This window comes from Chelonia mydas, chromosome 2, assembly GCF_015237465.2.
Source record: "Chelonia mydas isolate rCheMyd1 chromosome 2, rCheMyd1.pri.v2, whole genome shotgun sequence".
Lineage (NCBI taxonomy): Eukaryota > Metazoa > Chordata > Testudines > Cheloniidae > Chelonia > Chelonia mydas.
In genome coordinates this window covers 170,770,868-170,795,497 of record NC_057850.1, presented here as the reverse complement: position 1 = coordinate 170,795,497, position 24,630 = coordinate 170,770,868, and the positions used below count along the sequence as shown (strand labels likewise).

Sequence of the window (24,630 nt, the reverse complement as noted above, 5' to 3'; positions counted from 1 at the left end):
AGCCCAGCTGATTAGTTGATTGTTTATGCCTATTTGAGCAAATCATGGAACTGTTGATCAGTTTATACCTTGATTCATATGGACTAGTAGCCCTTGTAGTTTTATCTTGCTAGGGTAACTCCTAATTCTTTGTTTTTGTATGTCTTCAGTCCTTTTGTAGTTGCAGAGAAATATGTCATGGAAGAATTAACAGTCTCAAAATGAGCAGATGTGCTTTGCTTTCTTTTTCATACTTGGGTATCTTCCACTAGCTAAAAAATGAAAGAATGAAAAACTCCCATCATCCCTGGGATCATGTACTTGAATTAATAGGTAGTGATGGTAGAATTCCCAACTTTAAGATCTGTTTTACACTAGAAGGCATCCGCACGTTTCACGTTTTTGTCTCCCTTTTTTCTGTTATTTTCCCAGCTCCCCGCTCTCCCAACCAGGAATACATAGTAAGGGACGAGTACACAAAGCTCAGTGAAACTCCCTTTATTTATTTCACTTGTGTTGTTGCTGTTGTTATGGAGGGAAAGAGCAAGATAACAAAAGGAACGCTGTAAAATAAAATTGTACCGGACCCAAACATTTTGAACACATGACAATCCCTTCCCCATGCAAAGACGCTTCCTCTTCTCTGGCTCTGCCTTTCCCTTGCATTCCCCTGCAGCACAGACATTCTCTCTCTGTAAGCCAAATTCATCTGTGATGTTGCTTCACTGAAGTCGTTGGACTTACACCAGGGACAACTTTGGTCCTCTGTCTCAGGCGATTACAGTAGGAATAAATTGGTCACGCAGGCAAAGTATCTGACAGTTAGTGCGCTGAGTTATTCCTGGCAAACCAATAAGAAAGATTTAAAATAAAAATCCCCAAACAGGTCTTTTATTTAATGTAAGGCCTAAGAATCTACTGGGAGCTGATGAATACTGCCCACTAACTGTACAAAGTATAGGTAGCATGCCGTCAAATATCAAAATATCAGAGGGAATGCTGTGGAAATAAATAACTTCTAATATAAACAAATGAGAACATATCAAACTGTTACCTCTTTAAACATATTGTAAATTTAAAAAACAGTCCTTCTACACAATAAATATTAAGAAACCATTGACATAGTTGAAATGTACTCATATAAATTAACAACTTTAATTACATTAGCCAAACAGACATTGGTTAAAGCACTGCATGTAATATGCAAAATAATAATAATAATAATAATAATATCAACAACAAAACACAAAATGATAAAAACAAAATAGGCTTCATAATATCTTGGCTTTCATAATTTATATATATGTATATCTATACTGGGGGTGGGTGTACATATATATATAGTAGATATATATAATACACATATATACATAATACATATATATCTTCAACCCATCATCAGTATATGGTTTTCAAAGTGTTTAAATACCAACCCCCATTAAGAATTAACACAAATTCATTGTATCTCAAAAAGAAATTGATATATAACCCAGAAGTTGTTTGTTTCTGCTCATGGAAATATGAATTGTAATTGTTCGTATAAGACCAAAATCCTATTTCTCTTACTCAGACTGCATAGCACATTACTCCACAAGTAGTCCCTTCAAAGGCAATGGCACCAGTTGTGGAATAAGGCTCTATTAAATATTAGCAAGTGGATCAGAAACTGGTTCTTACATTGACCCATATTATTGATTATGATTAACCTGAGGTTTAATTTAAAGGTTTTAATAACTCCAACACATGCCTTTTTATCTACATTTTAGGAACAGATTCTGCCACAGTTCCTCATGTTGAGTAATAATTACTAAATGTGTGCCCCCACTGAGCTCAATAGGACTATTTGGAGTAAGAGTAGCCCTTCATTTTTTTATTTAGCATATAGACTTCTATGGGTGATTAAGCTTCTCCAACTCAGAGGATGCTGGTAATCTCACCTCAAATTTGTAGTGTTACATGTAAATTAACTTGATTTATGGGGATTTATGATTCCGTACTAGTTTACAGTGATTGTTAAAGGACTGCTCCTATTGAAGTCAATGGCAAAACTCCCATTCCCTTCAATGGGCACAAGTTGCGGCCCTAGATCAGCATTCTGCTGTGAAATGTAAGTGCAGAAAAATCCCCAAAGGAATCATAACTATCTGCAAGCCTTTCCTTTTACTAAAGCCCCAGACAATCTCAGATAAATACATTTGTCCTCACTAATACATATCTCAATGTTGTACTTAAAACAGGTTCTCCAAGTTGGATGTACTGTTAATATCTGACATTTGTAGATTTAAAAAAAAAAAAAAAAACAAGGAAGGGGGCAGCATTTTGGAAGGTCTGAGGCATTTTACAGCACGAGGGCTGGAGAGATATTGAAGAAATTTATGTTTAATTTTCAGTTTCACAAGGAGTGGCTTATATGGAGGGGAATACATTAGCATTTAAAAGCCTTTTCTTTTTCTTTTCTTTTACTATGCTGCTACCTAAAAAGAGAGGTTATTTTCAAGATCACATCCCTCAAAGAACTTGTCAAATGTGGTAGCAATTTATAATGCTATTTTGAGGACCTGTAGATTTAATTAAACCAAATTATTGGGGGGGGGAGAGGGTTGATCAGTCGGTCTTGATTAACATCCCAGTTTCTGATTTTATTTTATCATATAGGTTTTCATTTCCCTCTTCTTTAAATAACTCTGACCACAAATCAAAACCCCATGATTGAGTCTAGAGATTGAAGGGAGAGAACTTTTTAAAATTTGGAAACAGGGCGTACATATGAATTCAAGCTACTGAGCAGGGCTTGGGAATAGTTACTTATTGACTTGAAAACCTCCCACTCTTTCCAATATGTATATCATGTAACCCACCCACCACATCTAAAATCCTCTTTTGTTTCCTCACTTGAGAATTTTCTCATGCTAGTTTCATGTTTTCCAGAACCAGTCCCCTTTCACCACATATAAACTTGTGGAGGGAGTTGGCTTTTTGAGCTATACTACATTAATTTTTTTTTTTTTTAATTAGACTCTGTCTGCTCTGGCCAGGAAAATCATGAGCCCAGTCCTACTCCAATTGAAGTTTATGGGAGTTTTGCCATTGTCTTTAATGGCAGAAGGATTGGAGTTCATGCCAGCAGTTGCTATCTAATCAAACTTAAAAATAGCATATGCTAGCAGATATTAACCATGCTGTAAATTGGTTCACAAAACATTTCTATAGTCTCATGTAAGTGGGAGCTAGTTGGTGCTGGATGTGGCATCATTCATGCAAATACAGTTTCTCTCCCCACACACTGTTTGCAATAGACCAAAGCTAAGCCCCAGTCTGAGAAGTCAATGGGACTACTGACATGAACAAGGTTTCCAGGAGAGCTAGATGTACAGTTTTAGAACCTGATCTGAAGCCCATTGAAGTCAATGGGAATCTTTTCACTAACTTCAATAAACTTTGGATCAGGCCTCCAGTGTTCCAGAATCCGAGTTGTCTCCTATTGAAATCAGTAGTAATTTTGCCACTCACTTCAATGGATGCAAGATCAGGCACTTGGTTTGTTTAATTTGTAAAGAGAAATTATTTATGTATTCTTTTTTCCATTGGCAGTTAGTAACCCCTTAAAGAAAAATACAAACTCCTGGGAAAAATTTAAATCAGAAAGCCTTGATATCTTATAGAATACTTTAGTGACAAATTTAGTGTTTACCTAATTGTTACAATTTTTACAAAGATTTTTTTTTTTGCAAACTGCAAACAAGTCTGTAAAAAATGCATCGTATAAAAAGTACATAAATGTATAACCCATTAGCTGTACTATGCAATCTAAATACTATGGAATAAATTAGATAGAAAACTTAGCTATAAGCACATACATTGATATTTAGTCAACAGAGGAATTTTTTTTCCTTTTTTTTAAAAATCTCAATCGATTCATACAAACGTGGGTACACCCACACCCACCCACACACACACACACGGAGTTTTGGCTGACAAAAATGAAGGCCCTGATTACACTTCTTAAATATGGTTCTTGCCATAAAGGTGCTAACACACTGTATCCCTGTCCAATGTCGACAGGGCTTAATTGTGCTATAAAACTGTTTTTTTTACAAACCGTGCTGTCGCCAAGATGGGGAACCATATTCGTGCTTTTCTAGCAAGAAGTGTTTTTTTAAGCACAGCTCACTAGGATGTTGCTAACATGGGGGCTTGGTCCTGCAAACCTTTACTCACACGGGTAAGAACTTGCAGCATCAGGCCTCACGGTTTCCAAACTCAGTGTAGACAAGGCCTTAAGGTTTCTCCCATTCCCTCTAACCTTTTCCCCTACCCAACAACAAATGTTTTTACTTCAGCATTCTTTTAAATATGACAGTGATAGAATTTTAAAAACCTATCTACCTATGCCCTATGGGTTGGACCCTTCAGGTTAGGTGTTGACACTGAAAATTAGGTCTTATAGTGTGCAAACTCATCAAGAGTCGCCAGACTGGAGAGCGATGGTTGAGACAGCCAGTCTGTTATTAAAGACTGCATTTGAAATAGAAATAATACCATTGCTTTAATTTTACTCTGTGTTCTACAGGTGTGAGGGTGGAGAGGGCCCAAAGCTGCATGCAGGGTGACATCAGATCTTGCTAAGTGGTTCACTGGAGCTTTAGATTTCTTGTTACGAGGAATTGTTTTAAATGTGTTCCTTTCAATTCATTAAAAAAATAATCTTTTAATACACTGTGCTTTGCACACAAACATTCATTGCTTTAAGAACATTAGGGTGAAGCCTGAAGTGCTTATACCATGTGTGTATATATACATATATATATATACACACACACACACATATATATATATATATCCCCCTTGTATGAAGTTGTTTTCCTACAATGTACAGCTGCTGTACATCAGGTAAAAGTCTTAGTGTCATGAATGTGAAAGGAGTAACAATTATACCATAGATGGGTCTGAAATAGAATCCTGGACTCAAGCACCCAGGACTTTCTAGCAGTTTGAAATCGCAGCTAAACCCAGATCCCACTGTTATGTTTTGGGCAATATTTCAATTAAACTAGTTAATGGTTGTATATCAGCCTGAATGTAATCAACCCCATTGTCCCATTAATCTAAACCCTGACTTATTACTTATGACCGGTACCAACCACAAACAGACTGTTTAGAGGCTCACATAAATGTCTTTGGTGTATGTCTCTATTCTTTTAAAGGTACAAAATAATAATAATAATTATAATATAAATAACTATTTTGTGTGCTGTAGCAGTTCTTGTATAGCCCACGATAAGTGCAGCTCTCAACCCCTCCTACTCCCAATCAACCTCCCTCGAATATACTTGTTAAATAAAGATTAGACAGGTCAAACACCATTGTAGTGCAAATAGTAAACGATTAAAAATTTTTTTTTTTTTTTTTTACAAAATATAGAAATGTTCGGCTCCAGTAACTGGACAAACATGTTCCTTTCAAGTATCTCTCATTGAAACAAAAAAAAAAGTTACTTCCATTAAATAAAGTCTTTCTGGGGTTTTTTTTTTTCTTTCTCTCTCAGGTAAACAGTTTCAAACCAACTAGGTTGCATAGTTCTAATGTTGTAAGCACCTTAACGAAATGTAACTTTGTATTCTTTCTTTCATTCTTTTTCATTTTTTTCTTCTTTTTTGTTGTTTTTTTTTGTTTTTTGTGGGGTTTTTTTTTTTTTTGCAAATGTAGTGCAGAAGATGAAGGTGTGAACACCTGCGCAATATTGTCCCTTTACCAACATAAGTAAGTATATGTATGTGTGTATTTGTGTGTGTGTGTTCACATATGTATGTGTGTATTTGTGTGTGTGTGCTCGTGTAAACACACACATGCACACACAGGCATATATATATATATATACACACACACACACATACACACACACACAAACATACATACAGTACATACACTCTCATTATGTCCTTGGTAAATTGGGGGGAGGGGAGAGGGAAAAGTGCCAGTGAATGTAGTGTTCATACACATGGCTTTTCTAGGATTTTCAATGCCGTTTTGGACTCAGAGTCCAAATTGCTGCAGGTTAGGCAAGCTGCTACCAGGGCTTGAACTGATGGGTAACTAGGAGAGGGAACACAATTCCCCTTGTAACAAATAATGTTTAACATACTATATAATAAAATATGGAACACATTGAAAGGAAGGGGAATCTCCCTCACCACACTGCTATTCAAAAAATTTCTCATTCAAGCCCTGTTTGTTTATGCACTCTTTTTCTTCTTTTGTCTGTCTGTAATCTTTTTGAACTCCATCTTTTGTTTGTTTGTTTGTTTGTTTGTTTTAAATTTGTTTGATTTGGAAAGATTAAACCATAGCGGGGTCTTTCCTCTACTGCAGCTTCTTTTCAGTTCTCCACACAGACAGGAGGCCCTCGGTGTGGGTGTGTGTCTATGAGCAGCCACACTCCTCCACAATCATATTCTGAATGTCCTTCTTGATGATGTTCTGCCCATCGTCATAGTATAGCATGGACATTGGCCGTAGCTTGGTGGGCACACAACATGACTTGAGATTGGAGAAGGGGCTGTGGCCCCTCATGCGGTAATGGTTGATGACCGTGGAGTGGAAGGATAATGATGAACCAGATGTGCCCGCTATGTGGCTGGGGCACTCACCTTCACAGTAGTTGGCATGATAACCTGTGGGAGCAATGATCCAGTCACTCCATCCAATGTCCTTGAAGCTGACGAAGAACTGCTTCTTGCAGCAGATGTTGACTTTGCCGTCGCACTCCAGGCCCCGTCTCCGTCGTCTGTGCAGGCGGTCGTCTGAATGCCGGGCAAGCATCATCAGGAAAGGTCTGTGTGACTGCTCTTTCTCCTCTTCTACTGTGGATTCTCCAACTTCCTTCTCTTTCCCTTCCCCGTCATCTTCCTTTTTCTTCTTCTTGCCCAGCAGCACCAGACTGGCTCCAGTCTCCTGGCATTGGTCACAGGCAATCCGCACATCAAGGGAGCTCTTGCCCTGGTCCAACAGGTATTGCACACTACTGGAGACAGGAAAGATGTGCCAGGTACTTTTACGGGTGTCCACCATCTTTTCAGAGATGAGATTCTCACTTTTATCACCCTTCAGCTCTCCATCCTCCATTTCTTCTGCTCCTTCAGAGTTGCCTTTGGGCTGTCTCTGCTGTTGATACAGTCGGATTGTCACTTTTGTTCTGCTTCGGTTGGCCTTGGAGACTTTCAGGAAGAGCCACACTTCAGCATGCTCCACTACCGATAGGTCACTGCCTTCCTTGGAAATCTCAAAGTGCAGCATTTTCTTTGCGGTGCCTGAAGTTGATAAATAAAAACAGATGGGAAGAACCAGTTAGTATGTATTTTTCATTCCTTTGATAAGTTTTTATTGTCACCAGAAGAATAAAATTCCCTAAGTTATGTTTCTATTTAATATTCTGAGTGTTCCCTACTGTGCCTTGCTAACCCCCTCTGTCTCCCACATCTCTTTGATGTTACCTTTTCTTGCACTGGAAATTCTCTATTTACTGAAGTATTGGTTTTCCTATTTTTTATCATATAAAATTTTGTTTTGGGAGCATTAATCATACATGTGAATTCATGCAGTGCATTTAATGACAAATGGGCATTACTTGGTGTGTAGGGATTAGTTTTGCTCGGCTTTCTCTTGTGATTGCTATTAACTGACAGGGCAAGTAACCGCTGTTTTTAAAAAAAAAAAAAAAAAAGCCCATGAAAATATATAATACACATAAAAATCTGTGTCTAGTGATAAAAACTGGGGGGGGCTAGATCCATGGCCACAGAAGTCAATGGGGGATTTGCCAAAGGAAGCAGGATCTGGCCCCTATACATCATCATCGTTCTTCATTAAATTCTTACACCAAGGAAGTATATGCCAATAGTTTCAGAAACGTAGCAATACTTAAATACCTCTCTTAGCATTGAGAGATTCACAGATCTATACATTTCAGGCATGGCTTAGTGTTCTGCAGCCAGATGCTTAATTCTACTGGACTACTAGCTATAGATTCTGTTCTTAATTTAACACAGTGTGCCCGTTGTGATTATAGTAATAGCAAATCCACCAAGAAATGAGCTAAAGAACCTTCTGGGGAAGGTTCTCTGGCATAACTATATAAACTTGCTGGGATGCCAGTGATGATGATTATGCTGGGGAGGGGGAGTTTCTTTGATACAGACCTCATATCCCTGGCAGAAGTTAAAGTGAACGGTGAGGACTGTTTTATGATTTGATCGCTAAAGCATGAAGTAGTTAAGAGAGAATGAATTGGATGTTTGTTTGTTTTTTTTTAACATCTGAGATGGTTTGTTTGTGTCTAAGATTATGGCATTATGATTTGTAGGAAAGCTGGATTTTTTTTTTCTAGAGAAAGAGAAGACCAGCACTCTGGGGGCAAAGAGTTTTCTCTATGGGGCAGGATGGACAGGCAGCAGATGTTTGGAATTTATAGTTGTAAAACTTTAAAATGGATAGGGACAGATTCTGAACCCTTATTCAAACTGCATAACACCTTGCTCCACAAGTGTGGAGTGAGGTACTTTTCAATGTGAGGTAGGGTATCAAGGGCAACCACTGATCAAGACTGAAATGGTAGGACCAAAGCATCAAAAAGGTCACTTGAAAAGGGCTATTGCATCAGCGAGGCTGTTGATCCTGGCTCTTCTTCATCAGAGAATTCCACAAACAATCATTAATTGTTCTCATTAGTTCTCACAACACCCCTCAGAGGTATCCCCATTTCCTAGATGGGGAATCTGAGAGACAGTGTTTAAGTGAGTTGCCTATGGCCACAGAGGATGCCCTGTGTGAATGTAAGAACTCAAGAGTTCCTGGCTGCTAAAACCCTGTGAGCAGCCCACACTGCCTTCTTAGCTACCTGTTTCTTTCTTTTTTCTGATACAGAGATCTTCAGCTTCTCCAGATGGAATTCCCAGGTCAAAGAGACAGTAATTTCTAAATTACTGTGTGCCAGAGGGCACACTGTTTTGGTTTTGTTTTCCTTCCCAGTGAGAGTATGAAATTGTGGACTTGAACTGTCCTTGGGACAGAAAAACATATGGATTGTATTAATTGTTTCCCATCGACTTTGCTGATACCTGTCTCCAAAGGGGGTTAAATGTGGTTCTCACGGAATTAAACAGGACTGTGGGGTAAGGTACTGCTTTCAGAGGTGTATCTTTTCTCACTTAAAATTTGTAAGAAGTTTTGGGAAAAGAGACCAGAGAGTTCTAGCGTGCCAATCCAAGCTGACAAAAGCTTTGAGATGTGAGGTTTTTTGAGAATGACAGTCACTGGATAGTGATTAAAAGGAGATGAGTTAGCCCTTTTTGCTATTGCATGTCTGGTGCTCATGTTTCCATTTGGGCAGTAAACAAACTGGGGCAAAGCTATCTGCTTTATAAATGCAGAAAGTTTTTGATACAGACGGGCATTAACCAAAACTCCATATATGCCAGAAATTTGGAAAAGTTCAGATCTGGACTCCAACTTTATAGCTTGCCCATGTCTTTGTAATGGGCCAAACCAAAACCTAAATCAGAGCACCCCAAAATGTGCAAGAGTTCTGGATTAGGAATTGAATTTTGTGGCTTATATGGTCTATCTCTCAAGATATATGATGCACGTACCCCCTTCATTATGCGCCTGCACTTCTGAGCAAAGCATTTAGAGTAGTGTAACTATGCTCCAGGTTTGGATTTGGATCTGGATCTAGATATGAAACACCTCTAAATTTAAGGGAATTCAAATCTAGGCTTTTGGTTCTAATGTATAATGAGAAAGGGGCTTTATAAAGAAAGTACTTATTAAAGGGTTACTTAATACTCTTAGGTGTCAAGATGCCATATTTAACATTTCTGTTCTGAGCATTATAATGGGAGCTGAGAATAATTATAAAGTGACATACTTCCATAAGTAGATTGCAGGCTGATGAGTAGTATGTGTAACAATTTAGTTACTCAGTTTGGACAGATGTTGCATGAAAGACACAAAATCTCTGGATCTTTTAAAATTCGTTTTTCATAAGTCCCCATATTTCTAAAAGTTGAATTAAATCCCTAGTAGTAATAAAAAAAAATTGAATAATACAGCATGAAGTATTTGAATAGACTTTCAGTGCTTTTACCTTATCTCACTTCTGAACTGCTGCTGCAAAGTAACATAAGATGAAGTCTAATGCCATAACAGCATACCAACATTAAGAACTATGGATTTAAATTCCAAGGAAAGAAGGAGATGCAAAAAAGTCAAATGGTCCTAATGCTTTTGTATGAAAAAAAATTTCTATGCAGTCCTCAAGCCCACATTGTTTAGTAGAAAATTCTATAATGTTAAAGAAACCTTTTTTTAGGTCCTTTTTCAGGAGGCCGGTATGGAAGAAAGCTGGAGGGAAAATTAACATAGTGGTGGGGAAAAATCAAAACTCTCTTGAATTCACCCCAAATCCCGAATCAGCTAACTATGATCTTTTGTAATCCGCTTCTGAGAAAGAACTAACAGTACAAATACTAAAGTCCTAACTTGGTTTGTACAAAGTCCCTCTTTCGGGCAAACTCTCATTGTAGTCAGTGAGAGTTTTGCCTGAGTAAAAGTTGAGTTAAGACCTCAAGAGTTGGCCCAATGTGAATGAACGTTCACCATGTAAGAGTCTTTTTTTTAAAAAAAGCCCCATAAATATCTGAAGAGGAATCCCATCTCAAGTGTTTTAGGTTAGAAATTCTGCAGTCCTGTTTTCCCCCAAACGTTGCTCAGGGATTTAGCTTCAGTTAAAAACCTTGCGTAATGCTTTCGAAATGTACACTGCCTTCTAATGAAAAAGCATACTGTAGTCTGTCTGATAACTGAAAGTGCAAAAGAGATCTCACTAAATGTTTTGGGTGGTATCATTTCATCACAAGCTTACAGCAATACTTTCGTTGTCCTCTTTTTGTATTTCCTTGTCTGCTGTTGCTGATTTTCAAGCGACTTTTTCCATTTCTAATCATCCTGCTCCTCCTGCCAGATTCATGTGGAAAACCCCACAATCCAACACTGCTGACCCCTTCATCCCTTCAGTGCTTCTGAGCTATACTGACAAAATATTAGATTGTGTTATCACAGGAGAAAGTGCTAGAGATGGGAGAGGTGTGCTTATTCCAGAACCCCAGGTCTGAGTGCCTCTCACCCCTTACTTAACAAAACATTGGGGTTGTTTGTATCTGATTCCACATCTCTGCTTCCCAGCTGTGGCTGGTCTCTGCCACAAAGAAGGTCCTGATTCTAAAGAGCAAACAGGAATCTTCTAGCAAAGCTAAATATGTTGGCAAAAGTTGTGGAGAAAAGTGAAAAATAAAACATTAATTGCCTATGTTATGTGGTAAAAGCTTTTATAAGGAAGGAATTATTCAGTGGGAGGGAAATAGAACAACACTATTTGATATTTTAATGAGAGTTTGCTATCATCTTTTGCCCTTCAATATTGCTTGCATACCTTTAAGGACAGGAGCCTGAACATGTGATGGGAACGAAGGATGCGTTTAAATCCTCCACGTACCCAGCTGCAAAAACTGGAAGGGCAATAATAAGGCTGCTTATGTCTGTGTATAATGACCTAATAAGGAAGAATTAATTTTTTTTGACTGCATGGAATGGGGGTGAGTGGACAGGGAAGGTGGCAAATCACTAGAAAAACCCATGCCAGAGCTGGGAGGTGGGGGACTTTGAAACCTCTTCATTCTTCAGAATTGGCTTTTGTGTGCTTGGTGTCCCCCAGGAGAATGCAGAAGGAAAGGAGGCATGTCACAGATAAACAGGGCTTTGCCAGTGGGTCCAGGCGGTTTGTGGACCCACACAGCAAATCTCTGCATGGGGCTGCATTTACTACTCCCTCTTAGGTCTCTCAATAGAAGCCACAGGATTGCAGGTGTTAAAGTGCACTCTGAGGCTCATGATTCCTTTCCTCACTTCTGCCAAGTTGCAGTCCCTTAGTATGCAGTTCCAGCCTTCTGACTTAGGATTTACACTGTGCCTCAGGATAGGGCCCTGAGTTTGAGTTTAAGCTGTGTGCACCTACACAGGTAGGGCCTAAATTGTACAACTCAGAAGATTTTTTTGAAAAAAATGACAGGTTTCAGAGTAACAGCCGTGTTAGTCTGTATTCGCAAAAAGAAAAGGAGGACTTGTGGCACCTTAGAGACTAACCAATTTATTTGAGCATAAGCTTTCGTGAGCTACAGCTCACTTCATCGGATGCATACTGTGGAAAAGTGAGCTGTAGCTCACAAAAGCTTATGCTCAAATAAATTGGTTAGTCTCTAAGGTGCGACAAGTACTCCTTTTCTTTTTGAAAAAAATGATAGTACATTTATAGCAGGTTTTTCCATAACCAAATGTTATTAAATGGTTAAGTCTTTGTTTCCCCCCTCCTAGGCCCAACCACCACCCATGGAAGCAATTATACTTCCTACCATTATAGTGGAGCTTACTCTTAATACACGGTATTTAAATTGGCCATGGAAAAATGTTCACTGTGTAAGAGAGCTTTGTGACTTTAAATTTCCATTCTTCGTTACTGTTTCATTTTGAATCATTTTTATGTTATACTGTAAGTGAACTATTTTTCCCTATAAAGCAAGCTTTTTTTTTTTTTTTTAAGTTGCTAACTTTACTACTGCCTATGTTTAGATTTTGGGGGGAGGGGGACGATTTGTACAGTGTGCCAATCTGTAATTACATTCAAAAGCATCCTTCTCTTTACTCCTCATTTTCGTTCCCCGGGAGACAGAGAAAAAGAAATAGGTTAGTAGAAAGGTTCTTCTGGAGCGAATGAAGAGAAGAGTGTGGCTGAGAGATAATTGCTTGAAAGGTTTACTAATGAGTGACCACTAGAGCTAGAGGAATTGGTCACAGTTTATCCAGTGAATTTAGCCTTGTTATCTGTCTGGCAACTATCCCTAAGCAGACTGATTATTACAATTTTTTCATTATTCATGATTATTCAATGGCAATTTATGTGGATGTATTTCAGTCTACAGATCAGTCACAGTGATTCTCTCCAATTATTTATTATTCTTCACGTGTGATTGGTCACCTAAGTCACAGGATTGTGTTTATGCTCCTGGACTGGATAACTTTAACTCTTTAAACAAGGGAAGAGCAATTCTGGTGCAAATAGCAAATACCTTGTATTCATGTTCACATACTCTTGTCTACAGGCGAATACAGGTATTTCCAGGAAGAACAGTCATTCCCGAAATGTTCATGCGAACAAAAACCCATTCCCATAAATGTTCATGAAATGGCCAACAGAAAAGGTACCAGCAAGGTCATCTCATCTGAAATTTGAGTAAATTCAGCTCTACTGACTCATATTTTATTCTATCAGAAATTAACATGTTACTTATTATCCAAAAAGGAGACATTCTGCACTTACAACATAGAGTTCCTTCACTAGCGTTAAAAATCTTCCCTCATGAGGTTTTGTGTGTTTGTGTGTTTTCAAGGGAGTTGTAGGGGTGCTTTCACCAGTAAGGTTTTTGTAATCTTAAGTTAAAATGGTTCATTGTACTGTAGAAGACAAAAGAACAATTTGTGTGTTGTTAATAATACCGCAGATTTGAATTCTAAGCTGCCACTCTTTCCATACAAATATTGCACTTTTGTGCAGTAAGGGTCAAATCCTGAGCTTATTGAGGTGAATAGCAAAATTTCCACTGGCTTCAAATGAATTAGCATTTGACCTTAAATTACATTGTTAAAGCTCTGTTACCACAAACAATATTGACTTCACACTTACAAATACGCATGTCCACATTTAAGGGCACCCGGACACAGATCTATGCACACATTTATGCCTACAGGCCAGTTTATATACACATGTACGCTGAGCGGCATCCATTTGTACATAGGCATGCCTGCGGACGTGCATGCACATACATTTATCCAGGCACCCATGTCCATTTACCCAGAAACACTACACACACAAATTCATGCACACACATGCCCAGGCTCGCATGCCCTGGCACATACATCTACATAAAAATACATAGGCACACTTATGCATATATACAAGCAAAATGTGTGCCCACATGTACCCAGCTGTATTTGCAGACACAAGTGCATACATGTCTGCACGCACAGTAATGCTCTCTCAGATACCTTTTCTAGACTAGTTCTCTCCTTCTTGGATTCACCTGCACTTTCTTAAACTGTTCGCAACCACCCCAACCCCTAGAGAAGCTTCTCATTTTGTTTCAGTAAAATGCATTTAATTAAGAGGGGTTTTCCTCTCTTGGAAGTAATTTGCTTTCATTTGTTAGACTTGGAATCTTTGATAAAGTATGCCAAAGTGGGGGGAAAAAACCAAGGGGAAAGAGATTTGTTTTCTAAAAGCCAAGGAGATTGCACTAGAAAAAATGTGATAAAATCAGCTCAGATGATGATTCACGGTCACATTTCTCAGTGTCTGTTTAAAAAAAAATAATCATTTTTGATCTCTAGATTTCAAGAAAGTAAGCATCCACCAATTTATCAGATTTATCTTTTTCCCTTCCTTTGCCTGTTTCCTTACATCGCATTATTTTTCCGGTAATCTTCCACTCCAGTGAATTTCTACCTTTTAAACTAGATGGGAGAAACAAGATCTCCACTCAGAGGCTACAGATAAGCACAAAGATCTTTGGGATTCAGGATCCAATTAGGTAAAACAGCAGCTTGCAGGAAGGTTAACATGCATGAACTGAAAAGCCTTTGGAAGAGTTGTGCCCTCTTGTGGCCATTGAGTGCTTTACTGAGCACAGAAGGATATACACTTAAATAAGCTTCTTTTAAAAAGGCAATTGATTAAACAATTTAAGAGGGATAAATGACCCATCCTCCTTCTTCCCCCCTCATCCCCACCAAACACTTTGCTCTTAATGCCAGGGCTGGCTATCTATCTAGGAAAAGAGACGTCTGAGTCTTTACTGTCAAGTCAATTCACGTCTAAATTTGACATGAAATGACGAAAAAAGGTAAAACTGATGTGAATAGCTATCACAATTCTCATTTATTCTTGATATCTCTAATAACAACCTTTGGGATTTCAATGCTTATAACTCCCCTCTCTTACTCAGTGGCTGATGTTAGCAACCCCGTTCAGTGCTGATTTAGTTGCCAGGATCAGTATATGCACTTGGAACTATCCCAGGGTTTAGTAGTTGACCGGCTAATAAGCTATCTACTTAAAAAAATAATAAAGGGGTTAGTAGCCAACCAGATTTTATAAGCATTGGCTATCTAAGCAATGGAAACTTGTTGGCTATGCCTGTCAAGAACATATATGTCTGCCCCTCCCCCCTTTTCTCTAACACAACTTTTAAGACCTTGAAGTAAACCGCAGAGTTTTGGCAAAAGGATGCTCCTAGCAGAACTAATCTCAGTTAGTAATCTTAGCTGGATATGTAAGTAGAAAATCATTTTCATGTTTTATTTGTTAGAATGCCAGGGTACAATAGGGTTCTCTTATAAACTTTTGTCCAGTACTCTTGGTCATTAGTTTTACAAAGATGTGCCTGGAATTGTAGCAGTGAAAAGTACCTGCCAAGACTTCTGCTGATCTCAAGGATATGAGGACACCTGTGCTTTAGATGAGTTCAATACATTTACTCTAGCCTCTCCCCGCCCGCCCCCCATTTATCTATGTCCTCTACTATTTTTCATTTTAGTCTCTCTGTTTTATGAAACATCAGCTTGAATATAGATTTTGAAAAACAGAATAGATGCACAGAGTAGTGTGTGCACACTTCATTTTCATTGTATATTTGTGTGCATTAGCTGGAGGCGATTTCTCAATGAAAAGTGAACTCTCTCTTTTTATGCCTGTGACTATAGAATAATCACAGTTACTGAAAGGGTGAAGTATGATAGGATTGTGTGAGGTCATACCCACACAAACAAAAATCTAAATTCTTACTCTTATTTTCACCAGCATTTAGTTGATATAACTTGTGTCAAGTTTCCATTCATTTTGATGGACTCTCTACTGCTTCCTTTTTAGATGATGGTGGTTTTTAGATTGCTGTGTTCTGTGTCCTGTTCCTGGCTCTTCCACACACTTCTTTTTACAACCTAAGAGAAGTGGCTTGAATTCTCTTTGCCTCAGTTTCCATGTGTGCACAGTAGGGAAAATAATACTGCTTTAGCATTTAACCTCCATCTTTACAAGTGAGTATGTGTCAGCGAGCTGATGTCAAGCTGAATTAAATCATTAGTGTTTGGATAGCACGGTGAGCTCCATGGATGGAAAGGGTTATTCAGCTGTAAAGTATTATTAATAGATCTTGAATTTATAGAGGAAAATTATTTGTTCAGCAGGTTAAAGAACGGACTAGCAGTAATGACCCCATCCTACAGATATTATTCCCTACTGGAAGTCAATTTTTTTCATTATAAACCTAGACTCTTGTACATGTCTACTTTATTAAACACTTTTTAAAAAATTCCCTTCCTCTCCTTCCAGCTAAATGTCCAGTTGATATGGAAAAAAAGGCCCCAAACATCTCTTAGAAGATACCTGCCATGGCTCCAAGAAGGTGGAGTGCATCAATGGAAGCAAAAAGGCAAGAGAATAAAATTCTGCATCCTGCATTCTGCTAAAGAACTAGATACCACAAATCTTGTTAAATTAATTTTGTTGTTAATATTGATCATTATATGGACGTAAATCAAACTGGCATTGTGTGAGCATTCAGTAGTTATTAACAGAGAAATGGGCAGCTGGACTATTGGCCAGTCTGTGGGCAATGGCACAATTCTTTTTGGTCATGTGACTCTAAGCCAATTGGATTAGGAGTTGCAATTTAAGGCTGTCGTGTTTAATAGGCATATATCAAATTCAGAATTCCTTTGCGTCAGGGCTCAGGAAAGACAATAACGAGTTTACAAATAATTGGGACTCACAGGATGAACAGAAACCACTATTCATTCCATATGTGCTCTGCTTTGAGAGAGGTGCTGAAAACCAGGTGGGAAGTCTGCTCATTAGCCTAGCGATTTCTTTGCTTCTATAAGTCCATTCCTTAAACAGGTAGAAAACCACAGCTGCTTCAAGTGTTCACTTGCACTGAGATCTTCTATCCAATGTTTGAAATGGCGAGCACACAAGGGAAGAAAAGCATGACTCTTCCCAGGGAAAGAACTGATAACGGCTGCATTGACAAGGACGCCAAAGGCAAGGGCTTCTTGTACAGTTGGAAGCCATACAGCCGGCAGGAATGTCTGCTCTTAAAAGCATGCACACTTCTGTGTGTGGCTTGCCTGCAAACAGAACATCTGAGTCAACAGGTTTTCAGGACTGGAAACTCTGAGTGTTGTCTTAATTGTTTATACTGCCGCAGCAAACTTTTAAACAAAAATGCTTGGAGTTCCTGTGCATACTTTGCCTACCATATGCTATATCAAACAAAACAGTGACATTCTTTTAAAACTGTCTTGGCAACAAGAAAAATTCTTTGGCTAGACAGCATCATAAAAAGAGTTGCTATTAGCAATTTCATACCTCTCCAGATTGGTGATACAGCTATAGCAAGAGGTAGACGATCTTATGTATATGCATACACATATATTCCATTGTACTGAGTTCTGGTTCTACTCATTTAGGGGAGAATGTTACAGCGGCTTCCTATAGACACATGATGAGGTTTTGAGCAACTAGTTAGTAAATTCTATACACTGAACGTTTTATTCTTACCAATTAAAGAGAGCAGAGTAGTTCAAAGTGAACACTGTCAAGGTTGCAGTCTTTGGCAGGGAGCATTTAGGAACAGAATCTTTCCTTTTTTTTTTTTTTTCCAGCATGCAAAGGTCAGCATTACAAATTGGATCATCTACAAGTATTTGTCCTGGTTCTATTGAAGTTTATCTGACAGTCGCTGAAACAATGTATTGCCTAGGATGCTGTGCTAATTAAACAACAAAAATGCCCTCCCACTTGTATTAAGTTAAATATGCTCCATGTGGTGTTACACCTACGGGTATTTTTTTTAAACAAGGAAGGTTTATTTTAAAAAATAGTATTTCGATCCCTTTCTTTCGTCAGAAACTTTCTAAGAGGTTGCAGCTCTTTCCCTTTCACCATCAGACCGAGGATCCAGTACTTCAATGCAACTGCTCTGGTTTGGAAAGATTCCTTTGCAGCCTGGCTTTCTGCTCAAGATTGGTTAGATAGCTTCCTTACTGTTTGGCTGTGTGAGTTTAGCAAGTGTAAGCAAGTAAACTGTAGCCAAGACTAAAGCAGGTAGAATCAAATTCTTTTACAGTCCTTTTCCCTTTGCCCCCCCCTTCCCCTTTCTCCCTATAATTGTACAGAAAATATTATTGTTGGGGAGAAGAAACAAGTTAATTGCAGTTCTGGCATAGAAAGATATTTTACAGTAGTTTTTTCTAGCACTCACCTGATTCTGCAAATGTGATGATTTCTGAAGTTTGCTCTACAAGTTCATTCATTTCTGCTCTTCTTCCAATGTCATCCTCTATTTCCACATAGCCATCCTCTCCCACCTTTCCTACGTGGAGTTTCTTTATGGCATTTAAAAGTGCTGCCTTGGGCACCGGCTGAGTGATGTTAGGTCTGTCCCTCAAGTGCAACATGTTCAGTATGTGCTTCTTTACTGCTTCCACCATCTCAGGCTGTGAGCTTGGCACATCCTTTGAGAGTGTGGCAAGGGCACACGATGGGCAGCCAGTGACTGAACTGTGCCCCTCAGATCCTGGGGTTGGAGAACTCCTCGCTATAATCCAGCAAAGCACCAACAAAAATCCTCTCTTCAAAAGCAAAGGCATCCTGGCAGCAAAAGTTGTTGTGATTCCCTTTTTAAAAGGCCCTGCTTTGCCTCTCTCTTCACACACAAGTTTTTTGTTGTTTGTTTGTATGTTTGTTTTTTTCCCCTCGCCTCTTCAGCAAATTCTCTGGAACAAGAATAGAAAGTTTTCTGTGAAGTTTTGTTTGCAGGTTCCCTCTCTGAATGCAGTAAGTGCTGTAGATGTTTGTGGCTGTCAGGGAGAAGAGTTCTGACTCTGTCTCAGAGTAGGAGAGAGACACACAGAGAGAGAAAGAGGACGGATTGGCCTAAAGTGAGTGAGTGAATGAGAGAGGGAGGGAGTTTTGTCTGTGAGTAAGGGCTATGATTAGGAAAGGGGGAGGAACAGCCAAGCTGCCTTCCTTATGCTCATTGCTCCCTAACCCACACCTCTCTTCAAATATCACCACTCATGTTTTCTGCCCTCCCCCACCCCCCTTTGTTTTTTTTTTTAAATCTCTTTCACTTCTTTTCACTTTACTCTTTCTCTCTCTTAATTTTTCTGTTTGAGTTTCCTTGCTATAATTCCCCATCTTTTTCTATTTCTTCAACAACATCACAGGCTTAACGGAACAGGAGAAGCATGAATGAAAGAAAAGAGTTCACCCTTTGGATAAGCACCTTGCTGTTGCTCCTATCCAATATTAGATGTTAAAAAGTGTGTGTGGGGGGGAGGGAGAGTAGGAAGACAGGGGATCTGAATGTTTGGAGCTTAACATTGTTCTGTCCTGAATGAAAAAAGAGAAAAGATGCTACTTTTCCATTTACTTTTTAATGCTCAAAAGTTGTCAACACTGGCAAGAAATCTGAAGGGAGCAAAATAAACCTTTTTTGTTGAGGGGACGGACGAGGGGAGCCATATAGTAGTACATAACACTTTTTCCAGCTGCACAGTGCAGCAAAGCATAGAAAGACACAAGCAGGAGACAGTACAGCACATATCTGTGTCATATTAATATACTGCCTTCCTATCCAAATATATGCCTCATTCTACCCTAGTGTTCGCCCAGAACTTCTCAAACAGATCTATTTAGGTTTGGGATTAATCAAGTAATGACTGAAAAGTGCTTGACAGTGAAATGTGTTATATATAACTGGCCAAATCTTAAAGCCCTGATTCAGTTTTTATTCAATTCTTAATCAGGCAAAACACTCACTGATGCAAATAAAAATTTTGTCTGAGTAAAGTCTTCTAGATTTGGCCCATTGTTTTTAGAAAGCACTTTTCTTTTGTTTCATTCATTTAAACCACATAGTACAATCATGACATCAGAAGAGGTGATTACATAGGAAGAGTAAATCTAAAATACTATTAAAAGCCAGATCCTCTACCAGTAACCATACGCCAATTAACACCAGCTGTAGATCTGGCCCCATATTAAAAAATCATTCTTTGTCAGTTACCTCACGTTGTCCTGACATGCTTTATAATCTTCTACTCTATTCACCTTAGCAAGCTAAGAAGAAATGCTTAACTGAGAAAACTTCCTTATGTTTTGACATTATAATGAAAAACTAGAAAACTGGATTTTATCACCTCAAACTTTCAATATTCTTTCTAACTGCCTTTTAGAGATATCTTTAAGATCACTTTTGTTCTTTTTTTCTTACGTGCATTCTTTCTTTTATACACACATGCACACATAAAATTTGTATTTTTATATATGGTCATCCTATATCTTACAACCAGTAGGGTTCCGTATATTATCATCAAAGGTATTTGTAGTGGGAAGAAGTAAATTATAAATATAAGCATTGTGAGATCTGTAATTCCCATAAAACAACTACAGGCACGAGATCTGAGAGGAAGGGCAGGGAATAATATAGTGAAAATGAATTAAATATAAAGAAGTATTTGAGCAATCAACAAGACTTTTGCAAATGTTACATAGTGCAATTCTTTTTTCAATAGGGCTCTTTTATAAGAGTTTTTCTCTATTAAAAAGCATCTACAGTACACCCTAATCTGAGCTCTACTGACCTCAGTTACTATACTGTTATACTTAAGGGTCTGTCAGCATTTCCTTTACAAACCCTGCAGCCATTCTTATAAACACATCTTTGTAACACAACCCCTGCTATATATAAATATCTTGGGTCTCATGAACAGCCCAAAGTCTGTTATAATTACAGTAAGTTTGAAAGTGAGTCTGAAATAGGACTAAAAGTTTAATTGACTGAAAATATAATTTGAGATGACAACATTTGTTTAGAGTTTCAGGTACTGACAGGTAAAGTAGATAGGTATGTATATAGATAAGAGGTATTAACATAGCCATATAAATTCTTATGTAGCACCCATCACAGTAATATCAGACATGTAAGTACAGTATGGGTGTATATTGCTATAGAGGCACAGGTATATATAATTAATTTCTCATCCAGTGTGGTTGTTTAGCCACACATATTATACATATGTGCTATTATATATATATATATATATATATATATATATATATTATATAAGTACTAACATATCTTGGTGTTTATTGATTTAAAGTTTAAGCAGAACTCTACATTAACAAAGTTTTGAATCAAATATATAGACTGGGTGTACATATATACATATATTCTGTACTGTGCACACTTAAATATGTTTAAGTTTTAAAGTCCATATTAATCTGATAACTACAGAGAATACCATTGGTATTGGTATCTAAATTTAAATAAGCTGTAATTTTTTGTGCATACATTCACTAAATATATCCATGACAACATGCAGATAAAATGTCTTAATTTAAAAAAGAAAAGAAAAAAAACTCAGACTTTAAAGTTTTTACCTCTCCGTCTTCACTCTTTCTAGGAGACTGTGTATTATGCATTAAGAACTGCTCAAATTCCTCTTTGTGGAACAATGTGAAGCTGTATACTGTAGTTCTCATGTGTATACTCACTCACACATATTTAAATGGGTTGGAATACTGTGGACTATTCAATCAAAATTAGGTGGGTTGGAATATTGTTTTGGATTGGTTTATCCAACTGACATCATCGATTGACTGACTGTTTTCCTGTGTGAGACATACTTCTTAGTAATTAGCTGATGAAAACTTTGTCTAGTACGAGTGTCATGGATTCAAGTATCAGTATTAAACCCTCCAGGTTAAAGTGTACAGCTTAAAAAAAATCAGACGGAAAGTAAACATGCTGAGTCAAAGAGGCAAATTTCAACTTTTTATTAGATAAATATATACAGATAAGCTTTTGTTAGTTCAATCACAGGATCTGTCAGCCATTTAATTACTAATTAGATAATTGTCTTAGCCTGCTTTGGTAGTAAGAAAACATTGAAGATTCTACTTGCAAGTTCTGGTTTTAAGAAAAGTCAGGAAAATGAATGATTTTATTCAGAATCAGTTTGTGGTGGCTATAATTCTTTACTAGCTAAGTTTTGCTTCTTTATTAACTTAGGGATGCTTCTAAAGCTGTTTATAACTTTGTTTGTTTTGATCATGTTGCTTATGTCCAATTTTTCTGGTTTCTCTGCATGCAGATCGAATCACACATTTTAAAAATAGGACATCTAAAATTTTTATAATTAACAACACATACTGTCTGTCTTGGAAATAATGTTTGACTTGGCACATGTAAAAAATTGTCCAGAATTTGATCTCACATTAGTGAAAATCAAAAGTAACTGCATTGAAGTCGATTGAGTAATACCAAAGTAAAATCAGTGCAGGGGTCAAAAGTGGGCCCAAAATCTTTCTTTTTTTGTACTCACACATTGTTGCTGGTTCTTTTGTCATTCAGATTATGATCCTGGGGCCTGATTCTGCAATTTTGACTCATCAAAACACCCATTGACTCCCCATCCTTCAGAATATATTTTCCAATTGTATTTATATATTCTTGTTTGTAACATGGGTATGAAAATTTTTTGGAATATGACTAAGTTGATCAGGAAAACGAGTAGAAATATTAAACTCGCATTGGTACAAGAGAATGCTCGTGCAACATAGACTCCAGTCTGAATGGAGAATGGTTGAAGAATGAGCCATGTTCACATGATGAGTTTGGTAAAATGAGCAAAATTAGGACTTAATGGGAACCATATGACCAGATAGGTTGTGTTGTTTGAAGGAATATGCTTATAATAAGCCTTTCAGACTGCCACAAGCTGCTGATTGTAGGATCTTGTCTCTTGAAACAGGTTTCAGTAGGTTCCCTGCAATCTGAGGCATTCAGAATCATAGTTGTTAGGGAGAGCATTTTCCTCTTTAGAGATACTGAGGGAGATACTTGAAGGAGCACATAATTTCATTACAGACGAGCACACACATACTTACTCTCAGGACAAGATCTTGAACCCTGGAACACTAAAATAAAGCCAGGGAAAGGAACTTTTCCAGCATGGAATTTTGTTTTCTTAGAACAGAACTGATTTGGTTTTAACTAGCACCTCTCACACCCTAAGGTATCCACACTAAAAGTTCTTTGTAATAACAAGTCTGATATCACGAAAGCTCATGCTCAAATAAACTGGTTAGTCTCTAAGGTGCCACAAGTACTCCTTATCATTAATGCAGTGAATGCCAGTAAACTTGGCAGCTATCATGCATTCAGTAAGAGCTCACAGAGCATTGACTTTATGGATAGAGAAAAAGTTGACCAGGAGCATAGTAGGTTTATCTTGTACTCAGGACCAACATATTGTGAGATCATTAACTTCCTCCTCCTTGTTAAACTTCTCATCCAAGTACAATACCTGAACCAGTGGAGCGACTTCTCCCCCGACTACTGCACTATAGTGAACAGCCACGCAAGGTAAGACGCTACATTCCTGAGGTATACAATGAGCAAGACTGCTACCAAGTAAATCACACTAACATACACATGATATATGACAAGGAATTCTAGAGGGAGATTAAGGACCACATTATTTGTTTCAGTGCATGTTCTTCGTTTCCTTAGGGAATTGGTACACAGCTTTACCAAAAGCCTTATGAACGCTCCATTTGATCCCTATTTTTTTTCCACACTCATTCCTTTCTCTGTTTTTTTTCTCCACCCCATCCAGCTCTGTTCATTTCATTGTTGTCTTTTACTGTACCTACAGCAACACCTGCTGGCAGTGTTCCGGGAGCACTGCCGGAAAAACCCGCTGATCCGACCCTTCACACTGGCTACCATTAAGCAGCATCAAGTCATATTAATGAGCTGCCTCTATTTTTACCCCTTCCAGCCAGAAAGGACAACTGCACCTCAGAGAGACTCTTGATTTTTTTTCTTTTCTTTTCCTTTTGTTTTGTCAATTCAAGAATCCAGAAAATGATTGTTCATTTAGTGCAGTTGGGATTTCTGACTAGGGCTCTGATGTCAGCGGTTGAAACCACATAAAATCTGCATGAGGCTGGACCTACAAGTTGACTTACAAGCATGCTCCATTTCCCTGGTGAATCAAAAAGAGAGAGAGAGAGAGAGAGAGAAATGTTCATATACCAATAACCCACCTTCTTTCCCAATTGTCTATTTTAATCCTACCAGCCACTAGCAAAATGGCCCACTGCCATTTCGTTATTCACCTAGTGGAGGTTGTATGATTTAGTGGCTATTTTAGAACCCTGAATTGCACACAAGAGTATTTGCATGTCTCTATTCTTGCTTAGAAAACACATTGGCAAAGATTGCTGTGCAAATCAGCTGGAATGTCCCTCTGTTGTACCTTATTGTACTGTAATTGTGAAAAAAAAATGTGCCAGAAACTTATATTTAGACATTTTATGTTTCCGCTTTTATGTAAAATGACCAATTAGGGCCAGTTTTGCTGCTGCTAATTCTAAGGCTTATGTGCTGCTTTAGAGGGGCCGGTGTTTTCAAT

General features: G+C 38.1%; 1 protein-coding gene across 2 annotated transcripts; it reads right to left on the bottom strand.

Annotated features, from left to right (window-relative positions):
- Positions 1–469: 469 nt before the first annotated feature.
- On the bottom strand, positions 470–21,835 carry INHBA (inhibin subunit beta A). 2 transcript variants are annotated; one of them, XM_007058721.3, is made up of 3 exons: positions 21,590–21,835; positions 18,405–18,918; positions 470–7,286 (listed from the first exon to the last, which is right to left on the bottom strand). In XM_007058721.3, the coding sequence occupies exons 2-3, from the start codon at positions 18,790–18,792 to the stop codon at positions 6,400–6,402; spliced, it is 1,275 nt and encodes a 424-aa protein (XP_007058783.2). In that variant the 5' UTR covers positions 18,793–18,918; positions 21,590–21,835; the 3' UTR covers positions 470–6,399. The 2 variants fall into 2 exon arrangements, with proteins under 2 accessions (XP_007058783.2, XP_037745936.1); XM_037890008.2 differs by lacking the exon at positions 21,590–21,835 and having other exon boundaries at positions 478–820; positions 6,627–7,286; positions 18,405–19,092.
- Positions 21,836–24,630: the final 2,795 nt, after the last annotated feature.

Excerpts from the sequence above, each read along its gene's own strand:
- INHBA (XM_007058721.3), bottom strand. The coding sequence starts at position 18,792 with ATGCCTTTGCTTTTGAAGAGAGGATTTTTGTTGGTGCTTTGCTGGATT. Across the intron at positions 7,287-18,404 it reads CATCACATTTGCAGAATCAG|GCACCGCAAAGAAAATGCTG; the intron begins GTGAGTGCTAGA and ends TATCAACTTCAG.